The following is a 21,154-nucleotide window of genomic DNA, read 5'->3' on the forward strand; positions in this document are numbered from 1 at the left end:
AACTGTCCTATAAGCTACATATAAGGACTTATATGAAATGTGGCTGATACAAGTTGAGTTATATATTTTTTAAATGTTCACCAGAGCTTTTATTAAACCTAATGTAACGTACACTTATAAAGAACAGCACTCAAGCCTTTTAGTTCTGCTGCGTCACATCACAAATTTATTAATTTCCAGTCAAAAATACATTTTTATAGATATTTTCCATCTGTCTGCTACATGAAAGATACACAACCATCAGGATGAATTATTTACATTAATCACAAGGACTCACACTGAGCAAGACAAGAAAATGCCATAACATATTACTTAGTGTATGTGTGTGTGTGCGTGTGTACTTTGTGGTGGACTTCGAGTACAGTGTCAAACAATCATGTCGTCAAAAGCGAAGAGGAGCCTCTCAAAATGAAAACCTGCTGGGAATCAACACACATTTAGACGGTAGCATACAGTGTTGTGGTGGACATGTAACAATATACACTCAGAGAGTTCAGCGGAGAGAAGAAACCTTGGTGTGCATCGGTAAGAGCTGTGTTTTTAAGGGATTTAACATTATTTTAACGTGAGTCTGTTGAATTTGAAACATTCAGCGGAACGGCTAAAGCAAACCCTCAGTGTTGGAGGCAATGATTCTGTTTATTTGAGGTAATCGTGAGGTAACGACGTGATCAAACCGGTCAGCGGTGTTTAATATTGTGTTGTTACAATCATACAGAGATGAATGACATCCCCTCTGATTGTGTTACTACACAACAAATAGGCCCCTGTTCTGCACTGTGGAATCAGGATTCACACCAGCACAGTATCTTCACGTCCTTACTCTTTGGATTTCACATGTAACGGCCTCATTTTCAAAATTTTACAGAAAAGACTCAAATTTGTGCCTTAATGGTGAAAAATCTCTCCTCTCTCCATATGTGCATCGGCTTCATTTAATTTACTTCTCGTAAAATCAAGCTCCAAAAGTTTAAAAAACCCAAACGGTGAGTAGATGTCAAAATACTGCATGCTGAAAACAAGTGTGGTGGAGCAAATTCCTATTTACAGTGAACGCCACATGGCTGGGCTGCACCAGTGGGTCCTTCGGAGCGGGTCTTCTTCTCTCTCTGTCTGTGTGTGTCCCTCAGTGCGTCCTCGCCGCTCACTGTGGCAGCGCTTTCAAGATGGCGTTCACCTCCTCTGCTACTGCTGTCAGCGCAAACTCAAACTGGTCCTGAGGAGGAGAGGGAAGAGGGAAGAGGGAAGAAGGAAGAAGGAAGAGGGAAGAGGGAAGAGGGAAGAAGGAAGAGGGAAGAGGGAAGACAGATGGTTTGAGAAAAGACGCTGTGCACAAGGGGACAGGAAAATGCTGGACACGCACACACACACACACACACACACACACACACACACACACACACACACACACACACACACACACACACACACACACACACACACACACACACACACACACATACACACATACACACACAGTTGGTACCTTGGTGTGGACCAGGCCAGCTCTCTGGTCTCTGATGTGCTCCAGTGTGGCTGCGATGTCAATCTCCTTCACTCCTGGTGACAACAACAGTCACAGCGTCACTACAGTGTTTGACATGTCCTACCACCACTTGGGTGCTAGAGAAAAGAAGACCTTGCGCTCCATTCGTCACCAAGAACATTTCCTAAATGAGGTTTAGGATTGTCTTTCCTCTGTTTTTGATTTGAAAAGATTTGAATTATAAGTAAAAACGGAAAAACAACAAATCTACTACACGATGCAACTCAGTTATTGTCCCAAAAATGAAACCGCATTTAAACTCACTTGATGCAGATTCTTATTTGGATCTGCACCAAATTGCAAAATCTCATAAATATAAGTCCCTATCTATACATCTATTATTCTTTAGAAATAAATTAAGCCCTATCTCACAATGTTAAAGAAAGTTAAACAAACATATCTAAAAATGCCGCTCCCTGATCCAGATCTGCACCAAAAGAAATGGCTTTTTCCTTGTTCCCCAACCCTCCACAAAATACCATGAATATCATTAACTAATAATATTCCTTTAAGTGTGCATGTAATAGATCACACGTGCATTTATGAATACTAATATTTAAAATATCCCACAATTAGAATTGTTAATCTACATTGTGACTATAGCTCTCATGTTCCACAGCAGATAACTTGACATAATTCCCGCCTCACCCAAAATGCTGGCCTGCCTAAATACACAAATTTGTTCATGTCGGATAATCTATGGGCTCAGTGTCTAAAGGTAGAGCCACTAAGTTACATGTGGTGGATACAGTGTGTGTGTGTTTGGATGAGCGTCTCACCTTTGGCCATGCGGTTCAGCACCATGTCAATGAGGATGTACGTGCCAGTCCTGCTGATGCCATCGCTGTGTGAAAGAGACACATGAGGAAAAACATGTCAGAGCACACGGGATCGTCCAGAGAGATTAACCTTGTATTAAAATGTCAAATTCCTGCAAGTTCTTCCCCAAGATCCTTTCTTTTACCTGCAGTGAACGATGATTGGGCAGGAGCGACCTCTGTAGCATTTGTTCACCTTCCTAAAAAAAAAGGGAATAAGGGAAAGTAGAGAAACAGAGCGACACTCAATGCGTACACTACAGCAAAGGACAAAACATCTCTCGTGCCGCTCCTAGTAACGGTGGGTGAAATGAAATGCAATAAGGCAAAGATGGTATTGGACCAGGTGGAAAGGACGAGGAATGGAAAGACGTACGTGAATGTCCGATGAGGGAGAGGACCGAAAAAAAAATGGAAACTGCAAGAGGCCGCAAAAGGGACAGCGAGGTGGGAGAACAGGAACGAGTGAGAGCAGAGAGAGCCACAGATTCACTGTCTCTCTTGCAGTAGCCAGTCACACCTGCCAATGCTCATTTTTGTGACTATGCAACTGGAGCCAGAGTACTAGCTGCAAACCACAAAAATGACACTGGGAGATGTTAAAGTGTAAAATCTATCAACCTGCACACCAGGAGAGAGGGAGAGAGAGAGAGAGAGACAGAGAGGGGAGGGGGGGGGAGATGAAGGATAAGGCGTGGCATTAAAGGCAAAGATGGAGGTGATGAAGATGATCGGGAGGATTCAAAGCCACAGATTTCACGGCTGAGTCCCTGTGACGTTTCACCCGATAAATCCTGTCCACCTGTTTACCTGATTGTGGCAACAGCTGAAATCTAGAGCACAAAGCGGGGATAGTCTGCGTGCATGTGTGTGTGTGTGTGTGTGTGTGTGTGTGTGTGTGTGTGTGTGTGTGTGTGTGTGTGTGTGTGTGTGTGTGTGTGTGTGTGTGTGTGTGTGTGTGTGTGTGTGTGTGTGTGTGTGCAGCAGCTGTCTCCTACCTGCGGAAGTCCAGCAGCGGCCGTGTGGAGGTGGGGATGCCGTTGGCCGGCCAGCTCAGCAGGTGGAACTGGGTCAAGGTCCTGGTCTCCTGGGTCTGGACGTTCTTCAGGTAGAAGCTGCGCACCAGGAAGTCCTTACACCAGATGTGCTCCGACACCAGGTTCACCTGAGGAAGAGAGGGGGAGGGGGAGGGGGGGGGGGGAAATGAAACGAGAGGGTTAAAAAAAAGGGTTGAAAAAATGCCCCGCTGTCATAAAGTTACGTATTTGGATCAGCACCAAATATCCGTGATTTATTCTCTGAGAAATGTAATGTAGCAACATAAAAAGTTGTAAATCTCCCAATGTTAAAGAAAGTTCGTGGATTTTTCCCGTCTTTTTGACTGTTGCCAAATGTTTTTTGGTTCTCCCCGGACCTTTACCACGTCACACCTTTCACAAGGTTTTGTGGTCGTCCAGTAGTTTTTGCGTAATCTTACTGATAAACCAACGGACAGGGGTAATAACATAACAATTATCCCAGTGATTGATATAATATCACAAATTCTGTCTGCCATTGAATATTTTCGATTTTTTACAACATGCATCTCTTAGAAAAATAGAAAATACACTGTGAATATACGAGGGAATACATTTTTAACTAGCCTCACTTTGCCACCAGAGGGAGACAAACCATCAGAGATAGGGTGATTGACGTTTGCTTTTCCAATTCTATAAAACGCGATTCATATCAAACCATACAGTGGCATGTTAAGGAGTATATGTATATACAAAATGCATCGTGATTCCTTTTTTCATTGTATGCGGTGATGCTTCCATTAGCAACATGCTGCAAAGTGGTTTCTCTCACCACCAGTTCTCGTTCTGATTTCACAGACGAAAACCAGTTCACACAAGGAGCAACTGGTAGTGAGAGACAGTGTAGTGCAGATGAGCACTGGGAATAATTATTTCATGGCTCTCGTGTTCCAGAAGAAAATAGAAGCCACATAAAAAGTTCTATACTTTGTCTCTTCCTTAAAATCTGACTTAGATTGACGTCAGAGCCGTGACTAACGTGTTCCACATTTAATGTTAAAGTTAAAGCTGGTGAGTCACTACATGGCATTCACCTCATAGATGTGGAAGAGCGCTGAGCCCTCGTCAGGCCAGTATCGCTCGCACTGCTTCTCCCCATCCTCCACCAGCGCTGACATCATCACGATCACTGTGCAGCCGTTCTCCCACACCATCTGGAGAGAGAGGGAGCACACGCAGGGATGTATAGACGCACGTACACCCACACATACCTTCAGTTGTCACAGGGAAAGGAAATCTGTGACGTGTGGCAGTCGCTGGGCAGAAAGCCAAATGGCCCACATTGTTTTATTCTTTGATTTATATCACTGAGCAGAAAGTCAAAATCAGCTGGGAAGGAGGCGAGACAGCAAGAAGGAATGAACTGACCTGCCAGAAATCAGCAACAGTGTGGGGCAGAGGTCCCTGAGTGGCAATGTAAGCTGGTTGGCGAGGGTCGTGGTCAGACTGGTGGGTAGAAAAACAAGATTTTAAGGATTTTATAGTGTATGAGATAACAAATGTATGAAACAATAGCTGTGTCTTTCAATTTCTATAATAGATTAGAGGTAATCTCAATAAACAGATTCTACATTAGAATCTGGAGGCTAGGGACAAGGTTTTGGGGCGTCTCCATTTCTAGTTTGACCAATCAAATCATGTTTGTGCCAGCTTTTGTTGCCCGCAGGTAAACAGTCTGTATGGAGAGCAAAAGAGGGGGAACACAACGACACATCGGTTATCGGCTTTTTTATTTATCTGCATTCATATTCAGATAGCTGGTAAAAGAGGTTAGCCAAAATGTTTTCTGGACCTAATGTTTTGTAAGAAAAAACCCTTGCCCTGTGTGATAAAAGAAACTAGTCAGACTGTAAACAGTGTATGTGTCTTGACTCTTAAATATTGGCCATTGCCCCCAGAGGCTTATAAGATAAGATAAGATCAAACTTTATCAATCCAAACACCGGGGAAATTCAGTAAATTGTTATTCACCGTGGGTAATTCACCATGTGAATACCATCAACTAATGCAAATTCTTTATGTGGGTGTTTGAATAATTTCTTACGATGGCGCTAGCGTTGATGTAATCTTGCTTGTTGGAGTTTACTTCAGACTTCAGCTTCACCCGGGAGTGGTCATCTACAGGGAAAACAGGTGGTGAGTGAGGATCAGTCTGAATGAATGATGCTGCGTCAATTATGAAAACATAAGGATGGTTTAAGTTTGAAATCATGATATTTTAGACTTTTTCCCTTAGTGTAAAAGTACATTGATGATGTACACACACAATCTGAGAATGTGCATTAGTACTGTAGGACCCATGACACATGCACAGATGCTAGGAATGATCAGAGCCACTAACAGGGGAGGGACGCAGCGTGTCTGTTTTTGTCCCTGTTGCTCGGGCCTTGGGCCACAGCCACGGAGCTGGGTTCAGCCTGGTAGGAGCACAAAGCCTCCCACTCCTTCTGAAGACGGTCCTTGTTACGCAGGTGGTCCTCCATATAAGCCTGCGGGGGACACGGCACACGAGACATTCAATAACTGCTCACAAACACCATGGTCTGCAGCAGGAGAACCCTCTGCTCACTCACTAGTATCATGTGACCGGTGGAGATGTCCATGTTGGACTGGGCCGGCTCTTCGCTCCAGGACGGGGTGGAGCTGTGGGTGGAGGACGGGCTGTGCTGCGGACCATCGCTGAACTGGGAGGAGACGCTGCTGACGCGAGACGTGTCGGTGCCGCGGCGGCCCCCGGCGCCCGTGCCTATGACGGCCCCCGCCACGCTGCTGCTCGCCCCGCCCATGCAGTCCTGGCGGGACGAGGAGGACTTGGAGGCCATGTGCTGCCGACATAGCTCCTGATTGGACAGTGGGGATGGAGAAAACTCTGAATTAAACATCATCATCTACATTGTTTAGTTTTAATAAGGTTTAATAAATATATCAAATTTAATTTCCTCCTTAATATCCTGACGTTGTCTTACCTGGTAGTCGAAGTGTGTTTCTGCTCCTGCCTCTGGCCCCAGGCCGATCTTGCCATTGGTCACCTGCTGAGCGTAGTGCCTCAGACAAGCTACGGCCGTGGCCAATACCAGCACGCCGCCTACGACTGCCATGGAAACCAGGGTGATAACCGTGCCACTGGAGCCCTGGGAAACCCTGGTTACCTGAGGGAGACCCCGTGCATCTGTCCTCTGGGGGGAAAAAGAAAGAAAGACGATAATGACGAGAGCAAGACACATGGGGGGGGGGGGGGATTACAAGTTACAGGCCTCCTCAGGGAACCTGTCCCTGCAAGTCAAAGGACACTCGTTTCAATTTGAACAACAAATGAGTTCCTCTGCAGGTGCACATGACAGCAAGGTGTTCGATGAGCAGCTGGAGACGGGTTTTAAAGACAGAGGTCTGGATGGTCGGGGCGGTTCTGCTTCAGGGAGCCATTAAAAAGACCACCGCCAATAACTCTCAACTTTACAGGCGTGTCATTTTAAATCAAAGCTGTCCTGTTTTTTTCCACATGCACATACTGAATTTCAAATTTCAAATCAAGAGCTGCAACTTACAGAGTTTGATCTGACCTATAACAGACGTAACAAAATGTTAAATGGGAGAAAAAATCATCACTGGATTTTGTTTTTTCATACATTTCCCCAAACAGTTTTAAATTAATTTGACAAATTTTCATTTAAAATATATAAATCGATAATAACTGAAATGCACTGATGAAAAAACTGCGCTATTTCATTACATCAGCACACACACACACACACACACACACACACACACACACACACACACACACACACACATTGTTTTTTGCAGATAAGGTAATCTGTGTGTGTGTGTGTGTGTGTGTGTGCGTGTTGTCCTAATTTCGTTATTAATCCCACATGTGACATGCAGGGGCCTGAATTCACATGGGAATAATGAGATGGCCATAGCACCTGCCTGGGCCCAGGGAGCCACAGTAGTGTGTGTGTCTGTGTGTGTGGGGAGGGGGGGGGGGGGGGGGTGCAGGAGATAAAACGCCATAGCAACAAGTGAAACGCTGGACCTCACAGCGTATCGCCTTTCAGATTTATGATTTATATGACTGGTCATTTCCCCTCAGGCGGCAGACGCTCACAGCAGGTTTCACGTCCACAGACAAACACCCACACGCAACACAGACAAGCTGCTTTGTCGTTGACGTGCTGCAACAAAGTGCGTCTAGCCTCACAGCTCGTGTGTTTACTATTACTCCTTATACAAAAATCATCAAGTCCATTTCCTGGAACATCACAAACTCATTTGTGGTGACTACAATGTGTTAACAGCAGTTGGGAATCTGCTTTGACTCGAATCTGTCGAGCTGGAGCCTGTGAATGATTAAAAGGCAAAATGGTAAAGAATACAGAGGAGCGATTATATCTCTGTTGCCGTGACAACTGCTCCGTATGTCACTGATTGGTCACAAAGGAGATTTTCCACAGAGGTTGTGTAAGTGAGCGGCCAGTACCTCTCCCACGCCGGTCTGTATGATCTTCAAGCCCGTCTCAGACTCCAGGAACTTCTTTTCAGACACTGCGGGGGGTCGAAGAAAACAACACACATTTTATTATTGGATGTGAGAATTATTTTTTTCATAAAGGCTTTGGTGAAATGGAATCTGACTGAAAAAAAAATGAGATTGGTGACAAAATAATGAGCCAACAAACTGTTGTGTTCACTTTATATTTGTGTGTGTTTGTGTCTTTTTGTTGAGCCTCACCAGCTTTAGCAGCCACCTCTCCGGCAGTCATGTTGTGTTCATTCTGGCGGATACGGAACGTCAGCACAGGACCCACCACACTGGGAACACACACACAAGTTTGATACTTCAAATCTACGCAAATATATATTTTTTGTGATTATTGTCGAGCAGCTGCTGGGCGGTGGGGTTACCTGATGTTGATGAAGCTGCTGGTGGTCAGGTGAATCTTATCAGCCAGTAGTTCCAACAGCTTCACGCCATCATACAGACCCAGAGGACTGGGAAGAAAAGAAAACATCAAAATCCTCCATGTTAATATCATGTCTGACGCATGTAGTGATTTCACCTATCGCCGTTTACAAGTTGCAGCAGAAGAATCTAGAGCTTTGTTTGGCAGGGTGCTGACCTCTGGTTGGTGACGATGTACCCATACTCCTCCTTGGCTCCCATGCCCTCAACCAGTGGCGGCCCCTGATCCTTCAGGCCTTGTCCAGGCGCTGCAGGAGAGACCTGCGGAGGCTGAGGAGCAGAGGAGGGGCGGCTGGGGATCTTGGCTGGAGGTGTAGCCGGGACTGAGGCAGAGGAGGGGGCAGCAGGAGAGGCAGCGGCCAGCCCGGCAACAGGAGCAGGCTTCTGCGGCTTGTTGGATATTTGACTGTTTGTTTTCACCATCGGCATCTGTGGAGGGAAATGATCAAATACTTATAGGTGACAGAAAAGGTGCCTGATTACAATTTGAAATTGTCGCGTAGAACAGATGCTGACGTACCTCCTTGAGGGTGAAGAGGTCCTTCTCCATTGGATCTGAGGGAGATAAATTAATGAATGAACTACAGCAAATCATGACGACAGAATATAAGAGCTACATAAAGGGGAAAGAAAATCTGAGATTTTAAGGGAATAAATGTTCTTGCTGACCCCAGATTTTGTTTCTTCACTCACATAATCTTATGATTTTTTTGTGATATTATCTCTTTACATTTTATCATTACTTTATTCTTGTATTATTCTGACTTTATTATCGACATTGCGACATTATTCTTAAAATCGCGGATTTCCCCCCCCCTCAATATTACCATAACACTCCCTCGGTAAACACAATTCAGTTGTACCATAATTACCTTTCCCACTCTTCCCTTCTTGTTCCTTTGTGAAGGTGTTAGGAGATGTACCCTCTTTCTCTTGGGCCTGCAGCAGCTGCAGCATGAGTGCGAGCCTGTAGAGCTGCTCCTGACTCAGCTCTCTGGGGTCGACTCCGTACCTCTGCAAGACCCCCGAAATCCTCTGGAGCAAGCCATCTAAACACAAAACAAAACTGTTGCAACTCTCGTGTAATGCCTGGATTTTGCATACTATTCTTTTCTTGGCAACATTATATTAAGTATTAGTGAGTTTGAATTCATTTTTTTCTCACTGTCGTTTGCAGGCACAGCGCTGAAGTCCTGAGCAACCTTCTCGTTCTGCATTCGCGGTCTGCCTGCAGTGCCAAGTCTCTCCTCTAGGGTGTAGTCCTCCACATAGTCCACTGGTATCTCCAGTTCCAAGTCCTCATAGTAAGGCAGAGCTGCTCAGAGCATGACAAGTAATGATTGTAAAGATAATTATTTAGCTATAATATGTTGTATAATGTGTTGTCATTCCTGTGAAGCTTCCTCTACCTGCAGGGGCCATGGCAGCAGCCCCCCGGTGGCGATACGTGGGCTGTGCAGACGCCAGGTAGACAGACAAGGCCTCCTGTAGCAGCTGCCTGTCACGCTGCTCTCGCTCTCGCTCTCGTTCTCGCTCTCGCTCCCTCTGATTGGCCTGGGACCTTGAGGAGGGGCGGGCGTAGTTGACTCCCGCCCCTATGAGAGATCTCTCTACCTCGTCTTGGTACCTGTGCTGTGATTGGAAGAGGTTTTTACACCGTTACTTGTCGTCTAAGATCTCGGCTGTGACGCACCGCTGTGAGCGTTGATTGTTGTGAGATTCAAAGTGTGGTGAACCTGGTGGTATGTGTACGGGTCCATGGATGCAGTCTCCATGCGCATTTGAGATTGAGGAGGCTCAACGATCATGTAGTCCATGTAGTTGCCATCAGGAGATGTGGACCCCGACCTGTGGTGACTGGGGACGTGCTGTTTGGACCTGGCAACACAGGACAGAATCAGACGCATGACTGGGATGGATGCGGAGGGACAGAGGGAGAATGATGGAGTGACGTGTGCTGCGGTCGACTTACTGAGGTGAATGAGAGGTGGAGGAAGACTTTGGCTTCGAGGGGATGCTGGTGCGAGGAACTCTCTTCAGCTCCTTTGATAAAATGTACTGGGTGATGTCATCCTGCCATGAAAGACCTGCATATGCACATGACCACACACACACACACACGCACACACAGCAATTACACAAAGACACAGAGGCAGAGAGTTAGGTTTGTGTGTGTGTGAGGAAGAGAGAGAAAATCTATTCGGTTCCTAAAAGGGCTTGTGTTCAAGTACCTGCATTATTGATGGATTACTACCTCAGATCATCGAGAATCCACTGATTTCTTTACATTTAATGGAGGCTTTTATCCAAAGCGACTTACACTTAGTGCATTCAACATCTATGAGGGGCCATTTAGGGGTTCAGTATCTTGCCCAAGGACACTTCTGCATGCAGATGGGGAAGACTGAGGATTGAACCACCGTGCCTTTGGTTTGGGGGATGACCGCTCTAACCCTCAGCCACAGACGCTCAGATTTCATGTCAGAACGACGGGCCCTTGTTAACATGACCAAATAAACGTGACTATGACTGAAAATACATACCTCTGCTAAGGTGTTCCTTATGAGACCACATTAAAATCCTCTCTGTCTGGATTTATCTGTGCCAATTGCACACACTTATAAGCAATTATCTTCAGAGAAATCAACAAAAAATTTAAAAGGCATAAAAAAAACTCCTGGGCCTACTGGTTGGTTTTGCGAAATCCTCCTAAACCGACAAGCAAAAAACTTGGTGACGAGTAGATCTTGTACTGCCACCAAGACCCAACAGTCCCCATGAATTAAATCAAGCTGCTCCAATAAATTGTACACAGTCATCTCAACTTACCAATTTTTTTTCAACAAGATCCCCAAATTTTTAATTTATGAAAGTAATAAAACATTCCTCGATCCACCGCCTGATCTGGATTGGCACTTAAACTCTATGGCTTCTTCCCAAACTACAACCTTGGCGGAGATAATGACACATAAAAGAGACTCACAAGTAATTATATACAACTAATTGTTCAGTCTAAATCTTTGACTTAGTTAATGTTATTATATGCTAATTATGTTTTATCTTACCTTGGAGCATGAGCTGTTTGAGGACTTCCTGCATCCTCTTCAGAACAGGAACTGACACCTGGTACTGGACCTGGTCCTGTTTAGAGCTGTGGCACTGACCAAACAGCCCGTCTGAAATAAACACAAACACACACACACTGTAAACACTTTCCACTCTTATTTTGGCCTCATTTAAAGTGACCTCTAAATGATGGCTGGATTCCATTTAGCTGCTTCAGTTCCAGGATCTTGATATTATTCATTCTAGCTTCCAACATGCGGGAAACGAAGCAGTGGTACAATGAATACAGACAAATACACACGTGTTTTTCCTGAGACAAAAAGATGGAAGATATAATACAGAACAGTAAACACACGGTATTCCACACTGCTGAATACTGTAAACAACAGTATTCAGCAGTGTGGACTGATACACTGTAAATGGCTCAGTGACGCTGTCAAGTGTTTCTTTATGAGCCTGTAACACTTATGGTCGCCCACGCTACAGGAGTGAGTGAGTCACAGCTTTTAAGTGCAGTCCACACACAGACGCTTTCTGTCAAAGGCCTTTCAACAAGGACATGCCAACGTCAGTGTGTGTGTGTGCGTGTGTGTGTGTGTGTGTGTGTCTGTTACCTTTTGAAATGGTTGTTAAATTGCAGGCACCCTAATGGCAACAAATGATAAAAAGCCTTTCCTCACAATAATTTTCCTGTTCCCTGTTTTCTTTCATGATCATAAATACATCTCATTGTCGAACATTGACAGTTCCAGTAGAAACATTCATCCTGTAGCTGCAGCCCAGACAATGCAATGCCTCCACTCTGCAGCCACATACGAGCTAACGCATCATTTGTATCTTGACACAGTCAGAATCAGCTGCACTGTGAGTCTGTTGCTTTAGATTGATGTATACAAGTTTTCCACTTCTCTACTCTAAATCCTGAATTATTGATTATAATTTAATAACTACAGAAGCCACTATGAAAAAAAGCAGGAGCCAGGAGATTACGCCGCTCACACTCCTCAGTGCTCTGCTTCGGCATCACATAAGAGGAGGCGCTCTACCTGTAATGTAGGTTCTTCTGCACGCATTAAATTCCAGGAATCTGAGTATTTCTAACGTACAAACATTGTGAAAAGCTAAATATCACAAAATGTCCTGAGATTTAAACTCTGTACTCTCTGTATTCACATCCTCAGAAATGCTGCAGTGTGAAACAAAATATAACTAAAGCAGGGGCGACCATTATCTGGTGCAGTGATGAGTCACCACAGCCTTTCATTCCGCCAGATAAGTCTCACACGAGCCGGCCGGCCACCGAGAGCTGGTGGGTTGCGTTAGTGAACAGATTAAAGAGGATTAATGGGTTTTTATAACCACTAGTTTGATTTGAAACACTAAGGCATTGTTTTCTGCTTCCAGTAAAGAGACATGTTTTTCCCTCCAGCCCTGTTTTGCATGAGTCATTCCAACCGGAGGCTGGGTTTGCGATAAGGCAAATGTTATCATATTATCAAAGTCTGACAAGCGACACAGATTAGAGAAGCAGACAGAGACAAAATGAACTCACAGGAAAGAGACGCATTCCCAGTTTCCCTCCCGGCGATTTTAAAAGCTATAATCACATTGCAAATAGTTGATGTTGATTATGTGATTTACACACAGGGTGTTTTGTACTGGCAGTGTATCACACTGGTGATGTACAATGTATCCCCTGAGAGAGGAGGAGGAGGAGGAGGAGGAGGAGGAGGAGGAGGAGGAGGAGAAAACAGAAAACTGCACGGTTTGATTGGATTGGGACTATTTCTGGAACTTGGGTTATTTCTGCAGATGTCATTTTTGTGCAGGATACACATTGCACCGAGAGAACGTGATAAACATTCAGCTCAAATACATGATTTACTCTGGCAACAATGTGTGGATTATTTAAGTCCTGGGGAACTATAAGGCATGTTCAGTATATTGGCGATCTTTTATTTTCACTTCTAATTGATTTCCATTAATACCCCAAACAAGACAAACATTAAATTCCTGTTTGGAAAACAGTTTTCCTGCAAGTATTTTCCATGACTTTTTAAATACTTAGCATTGCAATCAATGGGATGATTGTTCGATTCCAAATTGGCCATTTAAAATTGATGCTGCAAAGCGAGAGACATCTTTTTTTCCTTCCTCCCGGACGAAACCTGGCGTAGTGGAATTGATGTGAATTTCACTATAGTCGGGTTAATGAAGCCTCAAGATGCAGAGGCAGGATAAAGGAGCAGAGGTTGTGAGACTACACTGAACATGGAGTCTGGAGCAACAAGGGTTAGGGTGCAACACAAACGCACACAACCCAGGTGACAGCACCTGACCTTGTTCTGGTTCACACGTTTCACAGAATGAAGCAGGCTGCAGGCTCAAGAGATAATCTGCACGACCTGGTTCTGGCCTAAATGTGGACAAATCTGTTCCAGCACTGTGTTCACTCTGCGAGAGTCAACCTCACACGGTACCACGACCAAAACACAAAACAAACCTCTATGTCTGACTGTCTTTGGGAGGTGTGATCCTCCTCCTCCGCTGCGTTTAGGTGAAAACACAACGGAAATGACCTCGTTTCCAGTCGATTTTCGATCTTACAGACACTGGGATGACACCAATGGAGCAGTACGGGGGTATTTTATGTTTTTCTGTTGTTGCTGTTTTACGTTTGAAGATGTGGCCTGTTTAAATGAATGACTTTTAAGTTGCTTATTAAAGGTGTCAGGCAGATCTCACATCTATAGAAAGACTGAATAAACCATCACTACAAGAATGAGAATTCAAAGGAATCCTGAACTTAATTAGATGCGAATGTGAGATGTTGATGCACTACTGAATTTGCATTTGAAAAGATCCACTAAATGACACTTATTTGCTGTATAAAGTGTCCACTTTACCAATGAGAAGGATACAAACAGGGACAAATTCTGCCTTTTTTATCTGTGGTGGACAGGATCTATGTGAAGCCCCCCCGAAAAAATCTGTGTTGTCGTCTGACGAATGCATTGTTCACAGAAAGAGAGACAGGCCGAGAGACAATACAGCCAATCAGACTGTCTAATCAAATGTTTTCCCTCTCGTCTTCTGCCCTCAGACACACGGTGCATAAAGCAAGCCACTCTAGTTTGTATTCCGTCCAATGGCTGAGCAGTTTCCACAGAGAAGTGCGTAAGTGTGTGTCAGTGACTCATCACTGTATTAGCACAACAACTGTGGGGGTGTCGACCTCACCGTGATGTCAGTGTTGCCATGAAGACGGCGGAGCGGGGGGGGGAGGGGCTTTGATAAGGAGGAGGGAAAGGGAAAGGGACAGGTGATGGGGAGAGATAGACTGTATGAGGCTGAGAGAGGAAAAACTCTCCTGTGGGTGTGTGTGTGTGTGTGTGTGTGTGTCTGTGTATTTGTGTGTGTGTGTGTGTATGTGAGGTGTGTGTGTGTGTGTGTGTGTGTCTGTGTGTGTGTTAGTCGCACAATTAATAACTGTTGATATACAGAAAGTGTTAAGGAAGTAGTCCGCCTTAAAAGTGTTATGCCGAAGTTGAAAATATTTGTTTGACTACGTATGTGTGTGTGTGTGTGTTTGTGTTTGTGTGTGTGTGTGTGTGTGTGTGTGTGTGCGCGTGTGAGTGTTTGTGTGTGTGCATCTAGTACTCACCATCTGAGCAGAACTGATCCCTCGTGCACAGTTTTCTTTCAAACAGGCAACCTGAGGCGGAAAGACAAGAAGAGATTTCTAACAGGTACTCGGGGGTAAAATCCTTCACGGCAATTTACCATGGCAACACCTGCTTTAACTCATATTTAGAGGGACTGAAATGAGAACGTAACAAAATGAGCTCAACCCTCTGCATCATGATTATCACACATTAGCATTTGATAAATGGCACCGTCATCTAAAAGTAATTTGTAATCCCAAAACCTTAAAGGTATATTTATTTATATTATCATTTAAGTCTATGTTATGACAAGGTATTGATAGGTTATTTATTGACTGCAGATTTGTAAATGAACAGGGAACATAAATGTAATGTGTTTTTGTCCTTTCCTTGTTTTTCTGTTCCACTGTTTCTTATTTTAGGTTGGTGACTGAGTGCCTGTGGAAGGGAGCAGGTGTTTGGCGATAGATGGGAGCCTAACACAGCACGATATTCATGAGTAGCTCCGTCCGTCCGTGTGCTTTTCTTTCCCCTTTCACATCTCATACATTTTTTTGGTTCTGAGTTCCGTGTAACAGACGAAAACCAAATAAATATAAAATAAGAGGCATAAAACCAGTGTGTAGCTTTCCCTAAGAAAGTAGGCGAATTACTGGTTTGCTGAGCTGATGGATCTTTGACTTCAATGTTTATCTAAATAAAAACTTGTGTACAGAACAAAGACTGAGCCCTACTTCCTCTCTTTACCTTCACATGAAGTGACGCAGTGCCCAACAGCGTTTACTGTGACTCACCTCTTCTTTCTTTAGAGAAAAACAATGTGCACAACCCGCGTGATGCCACTCATTTCTCTGATGCACTGACATTTGATGTGCAACAGAGAAAAAGTTTAATTCATGGGAAGTTATTTGGATAAAACCGCCATCTCAGGATTTGTTGTTCTGGCTGACATTGAGGATTTCCACACATGCATTATGGACGGCTGTGTGAACCTTCACACAAGCTTCGGCCAAAAATAAAAAATAGGCTAAAACACCCACAAGGATATTAGTGTACTGGGTTACAGCCAAGAGGTATCTGAGGAACTGTGGCACACAAGGGCTCACAGAGGGACTGACACGCACAACACAAGACATGGTGTGGAAATGTCAGCTCAAGCCATCAAATATTGACTGATTTTCCAGGAAAGGGCATCTGCTAATGCTGGGCCAACAGTCAAGTCCGAGCTAAAACAAAGAACCACATCTTAAAGCCACTTCAACACATTCATTTTCTAGCATTTGGAATTAAGGTTTTATTTCTTGATCAAATTTTCTTTTTGTCTTATCCATTGTGGTTTGTGAAATGTAACACTGAGGGGGATGTCAGCTCTACAAGCATGTGTATTGACCTGCGTGATTGTCTGACTCCTACGCTTCAGATGAGAAAACAAGAGCTCGCACGTTCAAACTCCCAAGTGGCGAATGAAATAAGTGTATCAGAAAAAATGTACATCCCTCCTCGGCCGACAGTTGACTTAATATTCTTATTTAAAATATAAATAATATAGGATTACAGTGAGTCTCTAAAACACCAATGTTCAAATGAGAACAAACGGTAACAAGAAAATCTAAATTTGCCATAGCAACAGGACACCTGTCCCTCAGGGAGACGAGTGGCTGCAGAGACGTCAACAGACATGAGCCTCACGCTGTGTGTGAGAGGGCCGACCGTCGCACATATGGATGGACGGCTAATCGGATGAGCAGATGGATGGATGCATGTGACAAAGCCGGGCTGGATGAACGGAGGGAAGGAAGCAACAGCGGTTCCTAGTTTCTCTCCATGGTGCTGAAATCGTAGGCTCTAGCCGATTGGCCTTTCGTTATGCTGTGCACCAATCATTGTTGTTTTTTATGCCATAGACATAGGTTTTTTTTCATCAAAGTCTGTTTTTCTAATGAGAAATTCTAATGAAACCGAGTAGTTTTAGTTTCTCTTGTAGTGAAGGAGTAGTTTTGAAAACATACAAATATGTCATTGGACAGACTTATTCTCTCTTGCAAATGCAGTCAACCCTCTCCACTCTAAGCAGTTGCACCCAATAGTTGAAACGTAGGTAATAAAGCTTTTAAACTTTCAACAGATCAAAGGACTGATTATATCCAGATGAGGAGGATTTACGTTGATTAACTTACATCAGATAGAAACCTGAGCCAGAGAACATTTAGTCCTTCTCAATCTCTGTGTAAATTACTCTCTGAATCCTCAAAGCTTCAAATCTCCACTTACACACCGAAACATTCTTTTTTCAATTGCTGGAATATTATTTGTATAAAGGGATTTAACAATTCACCTGTTGCACCAGGGTGTCAATGACACATTATGTCAGTTTAATAAATCTACTAAAAGTCCCTCTTTCTTTAACAATTATCGACATGAGAAGACCATTGCTGCTGCTGCCCCTGTCAGTTAGACTAAGGGCAAAGCTACTGCTGCTAATGTCACTGCCATTTCTACTGCTGATAGTGAAATGTGACACGTTGAGGGCATCAGCACACACATGTTATTCTATCGCTCTATTTTTAATCCATTAATAAGATTATAAACCTATATTATACAATATTTCAGTTTTAAAAAAGTAATTTGTTTATTTAATTTAGTCAAACCTAACATACTGCTTCTTATTTTGTGATCAAATTCTTATCATGATTCTGCTCTTAACATTTCATCATGTAAACATTCACATGCTTGTTTTTATTTAGAACAAACAACATTATGTCGATATTTGCATAGAAGTTTTGTGAGTGTCTGATAATGGGCGTAATTCCCCAAAATGATAATTTGCTGTAAAAGAAAAATAAATAAATCTTCACTGTACTAATGTACTGATACTATCATCCACCCAATATACATACATGTTTTACTCACAAATCATGTTACATTATAGTTAATTTTTTGCCAAATAACTATGGCACATTATAAACTTATCACTACACTGAATCTGAGCTGGAGCACGCGATTATAAAGTCAATAACTACTTAGATACACGATGTACCTGGCAGAGGAGGACAGGAGTGTCACAGTGAGTTCTGGTTAAGGATCGTTCCATCATCATCATCATCATCACCACCAGCAGCAGCAGCATCTTACCGTATTTGTCCGAGAGCCCTGTTTGGCACAGCACGGTGAGAAGCAGCAGAGCTCGCCATGGTCTGAGGTGATGCATGGTCCTCTCCAGCCCCACAGCAGCAGGAGGATGAGGAGATGCGAAGAGAAAGATGCGGAGGTCCCTTTGCTTTGCTCCTTGTCTCCCTTCCTCCCTGGTCCCTTAAACCCCCATGTTGTTCAAACAAGCTGGAGCCAGAGTCGACAGCTCACACAGTAAACCCCCAACACAAGCCCACGAAGACAGGGGAACATCGGCTGAAGAAATGAATGGTAGAAAGGAGCGGATCGTCACAGTGGAAGGGAAAGGCGGGGCGTGGGGAGGATGAAGAGGATGAAGAGGAGGAGGAGGAGGAGGAGGAGGGACAGGCAGTGGACATGAGACGAAGTATCGATTCACGACAGCACAGCTGCGCAAATGACGTCCGGGATCAGCCTCCATCTACGTCATCACGGAATCAGAGAGAAAGGGGGAGAGGAGGGGTAGGGTGAGGGGTTCATTTTAAGGATTCCACCCATTCATATACGTCATGCATTCATTATTCAGAAACGTGCATGCAGGCGCGCAAAACGTGCGAGCAGCTGTGCAGGTGTGCAGAGGTGTATCAGGACAGGTCTTACTCCTGTATCTAAAGTATATGTAAGTGAACCTGCAGAGTTAGTTCAGATCAGTGTGGAAGTAGAACTCTGACGTGTGTAACCTTATTTTCTTGGTTTGTACCCACATAGCAAAATGAGATTTGGCCCAGATTTAGCCCACAGTGAACACCGTCATCCATCCCACGAGCATTCAGTGAGGAATGATGGCACCTGTTTGCCAGATCTGGGCCACAAGTAAGTCACAGCGATACCGCACTTCAACCAAAGTGCCAAAAGTTGGCCCAAATTGGTTTTGTGCTATCTGGGCGTTATTCACCATTTACAACATGGGCCACTTTAGGTTTACACCTCTCATATAGCAACACATCTTTGACAAAAAAGGCCCACATCTTCGGTTTTATAAACACAGGTTTTTTTATTCTTCTCCAGTCTTCGTTCAACAAACACCAACATATTAAAACTCTCGGGATTCATAACAGACCTCTCAAATGTTAAATCAAAATCTAAATCTAAATGTTAAATCTAAATGTTTCGGATGAAACTAATTATTTAACTAATATGCAAATTCAAATGCCCGTAACAGGAAGTAACAAATTAAAAGCTTGAGGAGGTCAGAGTTGCCTCTTCAAGAGCCTCATCTTCCTCCAGATAAACAGGGCTGAGCAAACAAAGATAAACAGGGACAACAGAAAACTCAGCAGAAAGCCCAGAGAGAGCGAGAGAGTGAGAGAGCGAGAGAGACTTATATCAGAGGTTCATAATGTAAATAGACCAACATCTACACTGCTGTATTTCTATGAAGCCCAAACAATATCTTACACAAATTCTGCCACATTATAAGGAAACAACTGTCTCGGGTCCCCTGCCTGGCCCTGATTTTCACTCTCTCGAGTGCTGCTCTCTGTCTCCTGACATCTGGCCTCACTGTCCCTCGGTGGTGAAGGCACTGTACTCTGCACTGCATAAAGAAAGGTGGTCAAAGGAAAATATTTTTGTAATGATGTTAATCTCATTTTACATAAGTGCAACTTAACCCTAATTCCATCTTTTTAAGTGTGTTTCCTTTAAAAGGCCGCCTTTAAGGATTTAGGGTGAAGCAAACTGAATGAGATGAGCTAGGTTTGAGAGTTGCCTCTCCCTTTCAGTACAAATGACTGAGTTGTGCTACTAAGCTCAGTCTACACCTCTTATAATGACTTGTAGGTAGATGAATCAAGACATCCAATCCAAATACAGTTTACAGGTTTCTTACAGTGATCAAATTGAGGCTGACAAAACAAAAACAAAAAACAAACTGGTTCTTAAATTCTGTCAGGTTGGCATTTAACATTGAGCTTTGGTCACACTAAATGACTTTCAAAGTCTTAAGATCACTGTACTGTTCACACTACACGACTGTCTGGTACTCAGGGGTGTTGTGAGCAGAGGAGCAGAGGGCAACTATAGCACAGTGCCTGGGAACCAAGTCCAGACTTGTTTACACCTACTTCTTCTTTGACGCGGTGGACTTTCTTGCAGTCTGTCATTTTCATTCCCTTGACTGATGAGCTCACTTTCACTTGTGGAAGGTGACACTGTATGAACTAAATTACATGATGTTATGGACAAAAGAGGGGAAAATATCAGTAATTGGAAACAAAGTACTTAACATTTCTATTTACCAATATCTGAATTTTGGGATGAGCAGAATTAGAACAGATTTTTTTACAAATAAATGATAAAGTCATTGCAGTGAGAAAAACATGACAGATAAGTCAAAGTGCGTCCCCTTGTGGCTGGCTATAGTGGCTACAGGTCATAAGTCCTGCATCCTTCATAAAAGTGACACTAAAAACTCAAAGTACTCTTCAAATAAAGTTTCTCCAAACGTGTTTGTTATTTTATGTAATTAATATCACGATAGTCCATGTCCAAGAGTCCATTTCCCCGTATAAGATTTATTTTGTTATTTGCCACTATAAACACACTCTGACCTCCTCAAGCTTTTGTTTTGTTACTTCCTGTTACCGGCATTTGAATTTGCATATAAGTTAAATATTTAGTTTCACCCGAAACATTTAGATCTAACATTTAGATTTAGATTTAGATTTAACATTTAGATTTAACATTTAGATTTAGATTCAGATTTAACATTTAGATTTAGATTTAACATTTAGATTTAACATTTAGATTTAAATTTAAATTTAACATTTAGATTTAAAATATAGATTTAGATTTAGGATAAACATTTAGAATTCACATTTAGATTTAGATTTAAATATAACATTTAGATT

At 43.3% G+C, this 21,154-nt stretch overlaps 1 protein-coding gene across 1 annotated transcript; it reads right to left on the reverse strand.

Annotated features, from left to right (window-relative positions):
- Window positions 1-143: 143 nt before the first annotated feature.
- On the reverse strand, window positions 144-18,672 carry ptprna (protein tyrosine phosphatase receptor type Na). Its single transcript, XM_053439283.1, has 24 exons — window positions 18,267-18,672; window positions 15,134-15,184; window positions 11,469-11,579; window positions 10,376-10,490; window positions 10,140-10,281; window positions 9,813-10,035; window positions 9,569-9,718; window positions 9,327-9,452; window positions 8,924-8,958; window positions 8,561-8,832; window positions 8,346-8,432; window positions 8,173-8,252; window positions 7,921-7,985; window positions 6,407-6,616; window positions 6,014-6,280; window positions 5,782-5,929; window positions 5,485-5,558; window positions 4,809-4,886; window positions 4,475-4,594; window positions 3,363-3,529; window positions 2,511-2,564; window positions 2,326-2,390; window positions 1,487-1,560; window positions 144-1,216 (listed from the first exon to the last, which is right to left on the reverse strand). The coding sequence occupies exons 1-24, from the start codon at window positions 18,340-18,342 to the stop codon at window positions 1,145-1,147; spliced, it is 2,862 nt and encodes a 953-aa protein (XP_053295258.1). The 5' UTR covers window positions 18,343-18,672; the 3' UTR covers window positions 144-1,144.
- Window positions 18,673-21,154: the final 2,482 nt, after the last annotated feature.

This window comes from Pleuronectes platessa, chromosome 14 (genome assembly GCF_947347685.1).
Source record: "Pleuronectes platessa chromosome 14, fPlePla1.1, whole genome shotgun sequence".
NCBI classification, from domain to species: Eukaryota; Metazoa; Chordata; class Actinopteri; order Pleuronectiformes; family Pleuronectidae; genus Pleuronectes; species Pleuronectes platessa.

What these genes read in the sequence shown, in the direction of transcription:
- ptprna (XM_053439283.1), bottom strand. Translation starts at nt 18,342, where the DNA reads ATGCATCACCTCAGACCATGGCGAGCTCTGCTGCTTCTCACCGTGCTG. An exon ending in TACAGACCGGCGTGGGAGAG is followed by an intron (nt 6,617 to 7,920) that starts GTACTGGCCGCT and finishes TTTTCCCCCCAG; the next exon opens with AGGACAGATGCACGGGGTCT. An exon ending in CCAATCATCGTTCACTGCAG is followed by an intron (nt 2,391 to 2,510) that starts GTAAAAGAAAGG and finishes TCTTTCACACAG; the next exon opens with CGATGGCATCAGCAGGACTG.